The following is a 13,545-nucleotide window of genomic DNA, read 5'->3' on the forward strand; positions in this document are numbered from 1 at the left end:
GATCATCTCTAGGTATGGTTAACCTCTCCTAACGCTTGGCTCAGTCCTCATTTCCATAAACACCCTTCCTAACATTAGGGAGATCAACATTCAAGTTCTCTTAGCCCTTCTATCTCCAGATCAATTGGGAAGGACAGAAAACTGGCTACAAAACTCACTTCTCAAAGAAGGGAAACAGAAAAAAAGTTTTCTATTATCTTCACGATATTATTTCTTCACATAAACCCTACGGCCTGGAAGGTGGTGGAAGTGAATGTTTGCTAATGAATTATTAACCACTGTGGAGAAAGGAAAACCTATTCCCGCGCCCCCCCCCCCACCCCGAGATATTTTCTAGCCATTCTTTGTCTTAGAAGCAAACAATGGGCACATTAAAAAACAATGCACTGTGTTTTGTTTTGTGTTTACTTTCCCAGTAACATTAGGTGGTTAGGAGAGAGAACAGTTCAAGGGTGAAAGCACAGAGACAGACATATTAGGAGAATTTAATATTTTTACTAGAGTTTTGAAAGAAATACGCTACCCTGATTTATCACCAAATTCCTCATTTTACTATCTTCTATGCAATCTGTTGGTAATCTTCCAATAGTAGTATAAGGCAACAACTGAGGGCCCTTACCCACACCACTTTCACATGTATGTCAGACCTCAAGATGCACCGAAAACTCCAAGGTTTTTATTTCCACTTTAATTATCTTTTACTTAATAATAAAATGAAAAATAAGAATATATGAATACATACAATCTATATACATATATTTATTGCAAATACTTAAAATTCTTATGTAAAATGATTTTTCTATATTTGTGAAAAAATATGACTTTTTAAATGGTGTTGACACCAACTTCTCTGTACATACCCTCAATTCCAATGTTAACAATTCCTTTAAAAAGGCAAAAGACACAAAAGTTTAGCATTTACCAAACCAGTCTGTACAAACCTTTTAGCCAGAAGGAAAAAAAAATAGCTTGTGGTAAATAAGTCAATTTTCTTTTAAAATAAAAAATAAACTCCAAAACTCTTCCCCTTATTGCATTTTTTTGGAAATAATCTGAGTGTCTTTAGAGTAACTTCCTTTGAAATAATTTGTGCCTTAACAGTGAGGCCCTACATTAAACATACCTTCTATGAGAAATTCAAAGTCTCCCACTGTCACTTTTTACATAGATATTAAAATATATATTACTTAAAATATATTACTGGAAAGCTATTTTTTAAAATTGATCTTTAATAGTTGTATCAAATGTAAAGCATTAAAAAAAATAAGTAACCAAGAATCTATGAAGGTCTTACTTCCAACTTTAGGAACTGTTTTACCTATTGTTCTCTTTCAATAGGTTATGTAGGTATTGAAACACGGTAGGAAAGATCCCTGCCTATCATCATGTTCCTCGGAGTCTCTTTGGACTATTCTATAAATTGAGCTGCAAACTACCCTTGGCCAAGTTTTGTTACTTAGCACATTGTTGTAATGCAAAAGGGAGACTTTTCTCTCCTCGCTGTGAAATCTGTAGGTCACAGAGAAAACCACCCTGGTACTGCTTACGGACAATGAGCTCTAGAAACAAACAGTGATGTAATGACCAGAGAAGACCCCCTCATTATAACGAATAATTTCACCCAAGAGTTCTTTATGGACTCTTAGGTGAAGAAAGGCAATAAGAGCAATTAGGATGGTAAACGGTCCAATTATTAATGTACGAATTTATGCCTTCACCTGGAAGGCAATGACGTCCTCCTTTGGCTATTTATTTAAATCTGTGATAACTCCTAAAATATCTACACTGTGTGCTTTCCCAGCCCATATAAGTATGCTTCCCCTGCCCCAAGAAAAATTTCCCAACTGCCAGACCTTATTCTTAAAGATGTTACATGGGGTACCACAGACAGCTTCAGTATCTTCAACACAGGGGTTACGTAGGGCAAACAACTCCAGGTTATTTGGCTTTATTTTCTGTTTAATAGGATGGAGAATTTTAATAAAAATTCTTTAAAATTTAGGGAGTCTTCTCTACTAGACAACTTAGAACATTCCCAAGTAAGACTGAGATGATATATTGTTAATGCCACCTCCCCAAGGTGACCTGAAGTGGAAGGTTATCTGAAGGCTTGAGAAGCATACCCTGGAGGCATAAGCATCAGGCATAATGCCTGACTAGTCACTGGAAATAGTGCAACTTAATACCATAAAAATAAGCTTAGCACTTATTAGAAACATTTCAGACTGAATTGAAAGTTAAAGTAACTGAAAACCTAAGATAAAAACTGCTTTAAAGGTACTGGAATACCATATTCTAATAACTTAAAGGTTTTCTTGTTCCTACTGCTTCATTTTCAAAAGGGCCAGATTGTAATTTTTCTTTTTTCTTCTCAGCTCAGTCAGCACAAGATGAATGACCTTCTATGTGAAACCGTTCTGAAACCAACTGATAAATAGATTGCATTCAATTTTCTACCAATCTAAGAGAATCTAACTATTCTCTCATTTAGTCAAGAGTGAGGCAGTGTACCTAGTTGACGATTTAGTGAATATTTTATTAGCTGGGTATTATTTGTAAAGAGAATCTGGTGAATAGTAATGCTTAGGACCTATCTGCAAGAGCCTGGGTCAAGATGAATAGGCACGATATGGTTTGCTCTCTAAATGGACTTGAAAATCCCTGATGCCTTTCCTCCTTTCCTGGTTAGTCTGTCCATCCTCAGATTAAGAGAACCATGGAGGAGAGACTTTCTATGATAGGAAAGGTGTGAAGAAGAAAAATCATTTTGAAAATCCAAACTGGTTACTTGTGCTCACCGTGGGGTCGGTTCTGAAACAGTCAACCACTTCCGGCAGGCAGACCACCCCTCAGTCCTGCCACTCAAGTGGGGAGTGGGGAAGCTGGGAATGGAGAGTTTTAACTAGCAATAGGTCTTTTTAACACCCCCTGGGATTACCCAGGGCACTGAAAGTTTGGGAACAGAACCATGGTTTCTGACTCCTACTGGTTATTGGTTGGAGAACTTGCTCCTTATCCCTGGATCCTTACAGATTTCTTACCTCTTAGCTATGTGTGTGCTGGAAGAAAAAGGGAAGTTAGAAGGACATCAAATTATCTTGGTTGAAACTAGAACACAGATATTAATCCTATATTTGCTTTGGGCCACAAAAAACTCAAACAAACAAAAAAATAGAATAGTTTCTTATGGGGTTTGAAAGTATTAAAAGAGTGTATGTATAATGCAGGATGTGAGGTAGGGAGGGGTGGGTAGCAGAATGGGTGCAAAGCTAAGATTACTACTGCCTACTTGCCCCTAATCTGGAATGTGACTTGGTTAACGAGTTTAAACTGTTCTGCAGGGGGCTTCCCTGGTGGCACAGTGGTTGAGAGTCCGCCTGCCGATGCAGGGGACACGGGTTCGTGCCCCGGTCCAGGAAGATCCCACATGCCATGGAGCGGCTGGGCCCGTGAGCCACGGCCGCTGAGCCTGCGCGTCCGGAGCCTGCGCTCTGCGACGGGAGAGGCCACAACAGTGAGAGGCCCGCGTACCGCAAAAACAAAAACAAAAAACTGTTCTGCATTTTGTATATATCACATCCTGAATATTAAGTACAACTATGACTGCACTAGGTTGCACTAATATATGTCCTTTACATACATGAAATTAGGAGATTTGAAATCAATATGCAAATGATGCACATTGACAATCCCCAACTTTTTAATACCGAATTCTGGTAAATTGTAGATTTATTTTAATGTTCTTTAACCATGACCTAAATGTATGTACTCAAAAATTCTTTAGTCACTAGAGACAGGATTCAACAAAAAGGAAACGAAAAAGAATAAACAAAAACAAACAATAAAAATTTGCAGCTGATTTCTTTTCCTTTCTAGATGTTCCCTAAGTCATTCACTAAAGCCCCTTTACATTAGAAATTTCTAGTGCGTAGAGAGCAGTAGTCCAAGGGAGGGGACATGTTTTCTAAAACAGGAAAAGTGTCTGACTTTTATGGTGTGTGTGTGCGCATGCACACGTGTATGTTCAGAGTAATATATAAGATTACTCCCATATTCCTCAGATGCCTGGGAGGTCAAAACAGGTTTAACAGAATGGGCAAATGTGGTATTAATGAGTTTTTCTACCTGTAGCAACAGCTGACTGTAGAACATTAGGTAACAGGTTGGGAGAGAAGAGGATGAGAGGGGCTACTTTGTTTCTAGTGTTAAAATTGTTTTCCAAAGTTCTTTATGTTCAGTTCAACAGTTTCTGCACCTTTACTCTGCTTACCCAACAAAACACATAGTTCAAATCGCCCTATCACTAACACTTTTCTGTTAATTTTATACTAGTATTTCAAACTTGTTTGTAAGCTCCCACAAATGACTAAATCCTCGGAGATTATTGCTGGAATTACTGCCCTGCACAGGTGATGATAACCCAAGGGGCCCAGCGAGGCAAACTTTTCATGGAGGGAGTGGGATTAGGGAACACCAGGGATCCACAAACTGCAAGCAGAGTGCCTGGCAATAGTACTGGTTTATGGAAGCCAAGAACCAAGTCAGAATTTTCAGAGTCTGAAGTACTGCCTGTGAAATGAATACCTTATCAAAAATTTGAACTTGAGAAGGTTCCATCTAAGGTAAAGGGACTGAGTAAACCCTGAATCCAAATCCTGCGAAGGCTGAGTAACCTATGTAAAGCCTGCAGTCAGACAGTCAAGACACAATCAACATGAGCGGTCACTTCTTCAGACCATTCCCTCACTCCTTTCTTTCCCTAGCCTCTTAAGAAAGGGCGGAAGGAAAATCGCTTCCTTTCACCATGCACGGCATTAAACTTGTCAAAAGTCACATGAAGTGGAACATCAATCTGAAGTCAAAGTAATACATTACCTAAACACCTGGAAAAATGTTAAAACAAGATGTGACATATTTACATGATTTTGTAAGTGCAAACTTGTCACAAATTCACAAAGTCTTGCTTGACTTGGGCTTACTATACAAGGTGCTTTTCCTCTAAAATGTAAGATCTGTACTCTGTATTCCTGATTAAGTAACACTTGTCTCTTAAGACAACTGAAACCTAGTTTATTTCTGATTCCAAAAGAACACAAAAGCCACACCTGTCAACCCTTCCCCCTTCCTGCCTTCTTTACAGCGTGTTCTCCTTCTAGTCTCATTACCGAACGACAAGGCAGGAGACACACAGTTTGGAGGGGCCAATGCAATCATCGTGGCAGAAGGCTCCACACCCCTTGCACATGATCATGGCTTTCAATCGGCAGTAACATTTCGAAGGTGTGTCCTCTATGCTGTTCTCTTCAGGAAAGGCCTGAACAGGAATGGTCTGGCCGTGGTTGCTGGGATTCATAGCTTGGCTAGCAGGGATGGTTGTGACAGTCACTGAAAAGGACATGACATCACCGACATTGCTAGATACCTGGCTACAGTCAGGCATCCCCGGTACAGCAGAGTTATGGTCCATGTCCGATGAGGTGGAGACGTTGATCATGCCTCTGTAGCTTGGCCCAATCTGTGTGGGGCTTCCATACAGCTTTGGGGTTTGCAGTGGTGGAAGGAGTAGAGACTGATGGGTAGGACTGTCTGCAGGTAGAGGAAGAGCAGTAGAATTGAAAAGCTCAGGGCTGCTCCGCACGGTCTTACCTCTCACTGCGTGAGCCATCTGCTTCTGTGCTGCCTGAATAAAATCTCTGGCTAGGGTCTTCTCATCAAATGTTTGGCCTCTAGTGAACAGGTAATTTTCCTTGCTTAAAGTGGTCTGCTCAGGCACTGGCATCTCTGCCTTCACATTCTTCTTAGCTGAACAATCACTGGTGGACAGGGTTTCTCTACCGTGGGGTCCTGAACTTGCTTCACACTTGCCAGAACTCTGGGAAGCCTGCGGCTCCTCCTTCACCACGACAGATTCTTGCTCATCACCAGAACTTTCCTCATCAGTATCATCTTCTTTACCACTGCTACTATCTCCTGCTGCATTTTTACAATCTGTATATCCCATCTTCAAGGCCTCAGTGGGGCTGCTTAGACAAAATCGGTCTTCGGGGTTTACAGAATGGGTCCTCCTAAGGCTCTCTGAACCCCGGCCATAGGTGGAAATGTTAAGTAAGTAGTGACCTGCCATTGCAGGCTTGGATGTCCTTCTGCCAGCAAAACCCAGCATAAACCTCTGGCTTGTGGAGATGTCCTCTAACTGGAAACCTGAGTGAGCGAAGTTGAACTGGGAGGCCTGCACAAACGAGAGAACATTCTGCCTCCGAACCCTCTGGATGAGTGTCTGAAGGATCTGATCTTGGGTTGCTTTACTTAGTCCTTCTTGGTATTGGTGTGTGTCAATGCCAGCGTCCCTTAGATCCTTACCTGAAAAGAGCTGAAGGGGTCTTGGAACCTGGGGGAGCTGCTTACTTTGCGAACTTTTACCCAGTTGCTGTGTAGCTGGATGGGACTGTCTCTCATTAACTTCCTCTCTGGTGCTATTTTCTGTTACGCTGGTACCTGCGAGTGCTCCTATCATCATCCCCTTTTCCTCTTTTGTAGTTAGTGGAACAGTTTTCATTTCAACTTTGGTGAGAGGTTTAGGCAGAATTTGCTCCAGGGGAACATCTTTGCCTTGCAGCAGCTGAGTTACCAAAGGATTATTAGCAGGGATATTAGAGCTTGGCCTTGAAATGGGTCCATTCATATTTGAAGAAGCTCCTGGGGTCTTAAGGCTAGAAGCTGCTGGCAAAGTGCTCGAGGATGGAGCTGATCCAGTAGGTGCTATGGTTACAACGACCTGGGGTACAGGAAGCTTCTCTAAGGAGGCTGTTGTTAATAAAGATGTTAAAGGGGAGGGAGCCATCTCCACTGAAGCACTAGCACTTATCTCTGCGGAGGCTGGAGGGTTTGGTGTATTCTTACTAGAACCTGCTTTGGGCTCAACTGTGCCATCGACTGCAAAATGAACAGGTGAGGCACCTGCGATTAGAGCAGGATCTGCTGGAGTAGGAGGTGCCTTCTCCTGCCTACCATTACTGGGCCCTTGTGGGTGGCTAAGAGAGGCCACTGTGGCTGCCGCCCTGGTGGGATTCAGTTTTTCATTGCTTACTTTCCCTAAAGCTGGTGGGGGTGTGTTAGCGTGGGCTGGTGACGGGACACTTGAGCACGCTCCACTGATGGCAGACGGTGGAGGCACTGAGGAGGTTTGCTGTAGTTGTGCTCCAGAGAGACTGTGAGACTGTGCCTGGCCTGGGGTCTTGGTCTCAGATTGGGGCTGAGTCTCTGGACCACAGGGTAAAAGCTCTCTCGTACCTCCCCTGCTTCCAGTTCCTGCCAGTTCCAGTGTGGGGCCCTTTCCAGTTTCACTGACTCTGTTTGAGTCTGGACTCCCTCCTCTAGCAGTTCTCCTTTCAGCCCCCTCTCCTGGACCCTGTCCGCCCCCTGGGCCAGGTCCTGGAATGGTCCCTCCAACTGAGGCGGCTGCAGCAGCGGCGGCTGCAGCAGCAGCTGCTGCCCTCTGTGCTTTGACCAGCTGGGCTTTTGCTTTGATGTCTGCGAGAGTTCTGGCTCCTGTTCTGTTAGGACTAGTGATGGAGATTGGAAAACGAGCCCTGGGAGAGACCTGCGATGTAGGAAACGGCATGGGGGAGATTCTGGAGACCGGGATCTGAAAGAATTAGGGGGGAAAAAAACAACAGAGCTTAGTTTTCATTTATAAGAGCAATCAAACTTCATTAAAACAAATTCTGAGTAGGGTGAACCCTACGACAAGGACGGGAAGTCTGTGACTAAGAGACCAAACCACGGGGACAGCCACACAGGTTTGTCTCCAAGATCCTTTCACCTCCTCTACTGGTGCCAAGTACTCCCCTCCCTCGACATCCGCTCCCACCCCAAAGCCTCAAACCTCTTCTTACAACACAGCTCTCTCTTAATGTCACAACTACTCATAACAGCTGATCATTTAAGATAGAGACCTTTCTATGGTATCTACATTTTAAAATGTGTGTAAAAGCGAGAAGACAGAAACAGAAGAAATAAAGCAGTAGCACACCACTACTGCCTTTTGCTTCTTGGCTTTACTACCGAGGTCCAGAGGAAAATTCTTGTTCTCTTCTCTTTTACACACGCACACTTGCACAGCTAGGCATATAGGCTGAATTATCTCAGATTACAGAGGCTTCTCAACTGCACCGGAAGGAAGACAGTGTGTGATCCACTCTGCCCACCCACATGACGGGGTATGTATATAATGTCTGTAATGTTAACCAAAGTCATTCTCACCCCCTGCTGGCATTATACTTATTTGTGGAGCTTTTCAAAAATATACATCCTCTCAGTCCTGTCCCTAAAATTACAAATTAGAACTCCTAGAGAAAAAATGCATTTCTAAAAAGCTTCTTACGAGATTCTGATGCATCATTAGGTTTGAAACCACTGATTTTCATATCATAAAATATTATACCTGAAAGGAATCTGACTCCTGTTCAAAACAATACTTTGAAAGCTACTGGAATTAAGTAGAATGAACCAGTATCTGGGCCTTTCTAATAGCTGGCAGAATTTAAAAGAGCAAATAACTGTTACAGATGTCCTAGGACATGTAATTAAAAACATATTAAGCCGCTGAGCTCTAAGAAAATGCATGTCATCTTTCTGGAACTCCTTAAATTGAGACTAATAAAGTCACTGAAGATTTTTCATTATCTGCAATACCCATTTCTAAAAAGGTCAGTAGTCCTGAAGAATTCTCTGTCATTCAGAAGTTAGACCTCTAGGATTCTGTAACACCTGTCACAAAGCCCACATATTTCTCACCATGAGATACACTCAATCTCTCTCTTAAAGCTGAAATCTACTTTACATCCAACTGCAAACAGTATTTTAGAAGCTGCCCAGAGTAAGAAAGAAGCAACTGTTGCCCCTTGGTAATACCATCTAGAAGAGACAACTAATAGGGGGAAAACAGATAAAACTAGAAAATTTAAAACAAGAAAGTAAAAAGCACAGTTGTGCAGGGGAATCATATATAGGGAACAAGCAACCTTACATTAGAATAATCTTGAGAATAACAACATATCCAGCACAATAAAGGATACCTATCATAATGACTGAATATCATTAATAACATGTTGATTAAATAAGGACAATCCTTAAGAGTGGTTAAAATAAAAAGTTTTAATGCTTAAAAATGAGAATTTTCAGTTATTTATGTAACTAGTCCTATTACCCGTTTATGTAGAATAAATGAGATGTTATAGTTTTTTTTAAGTACAAAAACCACACAAGCTTTCTAGGCACTGATAACAATTCAACAATTTAACTTATTGAGAAGCCCTACCCTGGTAGAGCAAAGGAATTAGATTCTTTCTGTTATAATTGTATACTGAATGGAAAATACATAATGTCTGTATGAGTTGCCCATCTCTCTATATACATATATGTACAGATTTTATATTGTAGATATACATATATAAAATAGATATATGTGCATATATAATTTTATACACATATACATATATAACATTTGTAATAAAATTCAAATTTTGTTTTTCTATTTAAGTTTTGTTTAAAAGATTTTGTTCTGTTATAAATTACATTAAGCTTTGTCTAAGAAAATGGGATTTGAGATAGGGTCTAAGGTAAGAGAGTTACTAAAGCAACTTCTGGTGGAAAGTTTTTGGGGAAATGAGGAAGAAGTAAAAGAAAGGAAAGAAGTTAAATAACATTAGCTTGGTCACAATGGCTTTAAGTTTTCAGTGTAGAGTCTCTTTGGATTAGCAGAAAGATGAGGAAATAGAAATGATGGTTCTTACCCAGTGTCATTTATATAAAGTAAAACCTAGACTATAACTCAGCTCTCAGGTTTAGAGATAAGTTCTAATTGACATGCATTAAAGAAAGGTTTCTCATATTTTTATAAGAAGAATACAAGTGATTATCATAAAACTCAGAATCTCTAGCAAAGCACGACAGTGTATGCTAATGGTAGAAAAATATCAAAAAAAAAAAGAAAAAAGGAGAAATTGCTGAAATCTTAAAATTAAAAAGTGATGAAGAACATCATACTATTATGATGCAAAATGAGAGAGACAAATCTCACAGTGCATGAAACAGGTCAAGTACTAGTAACTGAGTGTTTCCAAGGGATATTTCCAGGTAGGACTTTGGTTAGTCTAAGTTGAATAAAAAAGGGAAAAAAGTATTTCTATTTGGCTTATTTTTTTTTTTTTTTACTTATATTCTAATGTGAATGAATGCTACCCAGTGCCTGGGTTCATAGTAGACACAACAGTGTTAATAAGTACTATTAATAAAATGAAGAATGAACTGCAAACTGATATTAGGCACAAGCCCAAGTACATACTAAGGTAGTGACACTGCTATAGCAATTTAAAAGATCTGGTATGCAGCAACATAGGGCTAAAACACAAGTTAATCACATATCCTAAGCAGCAGAGCTTAGCAAGGCTATTCCATCTTACTAAGGTCCCTCAAGTGACCAGTGGTGACTCATGGCAGCCACACACATTTCCTTTAAAAGGTTGGAACTAAAAGGTAGTTCCAGGCTCTCAGAACATCAAATCAGTTACGGCAACAATAATTAACACATTACTGACTGGGGATTTTTGTAGAAACTAATGCCTGTGGCCATAATACGTCTCCAGTCAATAAAGTGTCAAATATCATGGCTCGGTACAAAGGTGTGATCTCTTAATCACATCAATGACCTCCTCCTATTTATTATTATACTTATTATTTTGTCACATGAGACAAAATACTTTCCATAACTGTCTTAAAATACAAGAGTAGCCAGCAGGGGTGTGGGTGGAGGTGGAATGCATTAGATATTCAGATATCTGAGTAAGTATTCAAACCTCAAAAAAGATCTGTGAGGACGCAGTTCTTTTATGATTTTTTTTTATTGGAATATTATTGCTTTACAATGTTGTCTTAGTTTCTGCTGTAGAACAAAGTGAATCAGCTATATGTATACATATAAGGATGCAGTTCTAAATGCCTGTTTCTTAATAATTTTACTCATGTATGACCACAGTTACATGCATATCAAATATATACAACTGCTTCTGCATTAAGAAATACCACAAATATTTGAAACTTAGTAGGTACAACCAAAAACTTTGTGTTCAGACCATCTTTCTTTTTCAATTCTTCCCGCTCTCTTACCTTGAGAGGTGGTACTTTCCGCACCTGGAACCTGTCCCCTCTACTGAGAAAGGGCTGTGGGGAGACTTGAAATGGCTGCTGGTGCTGGCGATTCTCAGTGACACGTGGTCTTTTCTCCCAGCTTGTAGGGGCCTCTTCTTGGGTGACAGAAGATTTCCTCTTGAGGCTTTCTGGGCTGTGATCAGCCAGAGTTGATGGAGGCTCTTTCATAGTGGTCTCCTGTAGACCTGCTTCTCCTATGGGCTTCACTACTATTGTTTCTACCCCAGGGCTCTTGGGTTTGCTCAGGGATGTAACTAAAGCTTCTTGGCTTTCATTTTTGTTATAATTTGAAGTTGTAGTGAGATGATTCTCTTTCTCAGACTCCTGTTCAGCAGAGGCAACTGGCTTTTGCTCCAAGAGAGCCTCATCCTTTGGGCACTTGATGGGAGGAACACTGCTAAGCTCATTTGCATTGGTAGCTGAGGAAAGTAGGGGCTCTGGGGATTTGGAGTTTGGCTGCATCTTATCTTGGCTTTCATGCTCTTCTTTTCTGACTGGTGATGGCAGTTGCAGTACTTCTTCTTTAGACACTAACTGGGGAATTACTGAGACTATACTGACGGGAGAGGCCTCTGAAGGAAGCATGGATTTTGGTTGCTCAGCTGGGGTTTTCTTTACTTTGGGATCGTTGGGTGAAGCTGTCAATTTCTTTGAATCTTCAAGGCTCAGGCCAGAACTAAAAGGTGGAAGAAAGAAATACTGTAGTTGAGAAATGGCCTATGTTATTGAATATATTATGAGATAATGGTGTATGGCAATGCGTAGAAGAACCTGTGACACTTAGTAGGTAATTTTCATATATCATCTTCACTATTATTAATATTAGTGAAGGGTCTGGAGCCAGAGTGCCTGGATTCAAATCCTAGCTCTGATACCTACTATCCATGTAATAAGTAAGTGACTAGCCTTCTGTATCTCAGTTTCTTTAATTGTACATTGTGTTGCTATTATGAGTAACTAAATTAATGCATGTAAAGTACTTAGAATAGCACCTAGCACCTAATAAAAGCTCAATATAACGTTAATTATTATTATTACTTCTGCTTACAAAGGGGCTACATTGCCTAGAGGCATGGATCACAGACTACCCACAGAGAAGTTAAAGAAGACAAAGACCCATGTACCCTGGGATTGTGGGTTTGGACTGTGATCAGCTCTACTCTGCAGTACCTGTAGAAAGGCTGGCCCAAGAAATCTAAGGGACCCAGAGGAGACAGTAGGAGAGCTGGCTGTCAATATTCGCTAGAGGTTGAAAACGAGAACTCGGAGTTTTTGGAAAGCCTGTTTAAATTTCACTTGGTATAGCTCTCAAATTCTGAGATCAAGTGCCTCTGAGCTATCCTGGAGTGAAGACCAAGTGAGACTTCCACAGTGTGGCCTGGCTAAGAGCTAGGCTACCCTGTAGGGGTCACTAAAGACTCCTCCTACAACAAGCAAAAACAAGACAGCCCTCTTTGGTGACTTCAATAATCAGTACTGCACCCCTGAGATGGAATGGCTAAGGACAAATCTGGACAGTAATCAAATATAGTCCTTCCAAAAAGCTGGCAAAAAGTAATAGCTAAAAACAGAAAGACCCAAGAATGGCTGTAATGCTCCATCTCATAAGGAGGGAATGAACAATATTTATGGAATAACTGCTACCTATAATGATGGTCTAAATGTATTCACCCTCGTTTCTGTAGAAAAGCTCAAAGCTCATACCAAGAAGGTAGAAAAATTGGTGTACGGCGCTCTTCATCTCATTAAGAATCACTTCTGAAATGACCATGAAGGGGATCAACGAACACTACACAGAGATAAGGAAAAGAGCCATTCGTTCTCAAGCTATGGTTATGGAGCATCCTTAAAGGCTGCCATTAGGTAGGAAGGGAGGCTAATAAGACAATTAAAACTCCAGGTGTTCAATTCTATTTCAAACAATACAGCTCCACTGTCATCTATTTAAATGTCCCCATTAAGATTTTTTTTTTTTTTGGCTGCACCGCATGGCTTGTGGGACCTTAGCTCCCTGACCAGGGATTGAACCTGGGCCACAGCAGTGAAAGCACCGAGTCCTAACCACTAGAACACAGGGGAAATCTCCCCATTAAGATGTTAACATTTTTTTTGTTAGGAAAAAAACTGACTCAGACTATATAGCCCCTTGAGAAAAGGGTCTGTACCTTGATTCAGCTATGAATATCTCCCAGTGCCTTCTACAGAAGAAAGGCTGTTTAATTACACGTTGAATACAATGGTCCATATTACAGGATTCCTTAGTGATTCTGGATAAGTTATCCTATTGTGGGATAACTGACTACAATAAAAAATGTATAGAACTTCAGCATTCTTATA

The 13,545-nt window shown here is 40.7% G+C and overlaps 1 protein-coding gene across 2 annotated transcripts in view; it reads right to left on the reverse strand.

Moving 5' to 3' along the window:
• Nucleotides 1–789: 789 nt before the first annotated feature.
• ASXL2 (ASXL transcriptional regulator 2) overlaps nucleotides 790–13,545 on the reverse strand; it is a 128,595-nt gene continuing 115,839 nt past the window's right edge. For both annotated transcript variants that reach the window (XM_060117216.1, XM_060117217.1), the window contains 2 exons: nucleotides 11,167–11,884; nucleotides 790–7,645 (listed from right to left, as the gene is read on the reverse strand). In XM_060117216.1, coding sequence (XP_059973199.1) covers nucleotides 5,162–7,645; nucleotides 11,167–11,884 — 3,202 coding nt within the window. In that variant the 3' untranslated portion in view covers nucleotides 790–5,161. The remainder of the gene's footprint in view (nucleotides 7,646–11,166; nucleotides 11,885–13,545) is intronic.

This window comes from Mesoplodon densirostris, chromosome 14 (assembly GCF_025265405.1).
Source record: "Mesoplodon densirostris isolate mMesDen1 chromosome 14, mMesDen1 primary haplotype, whole genome shotgun sequence".
Lineage (NCBI taxonomy): Eukaryota > Metazoa > Chordata > Mammalia > Artiodactyla > Ziphiidae > Mesoplodon > Mesoplodon densirostris.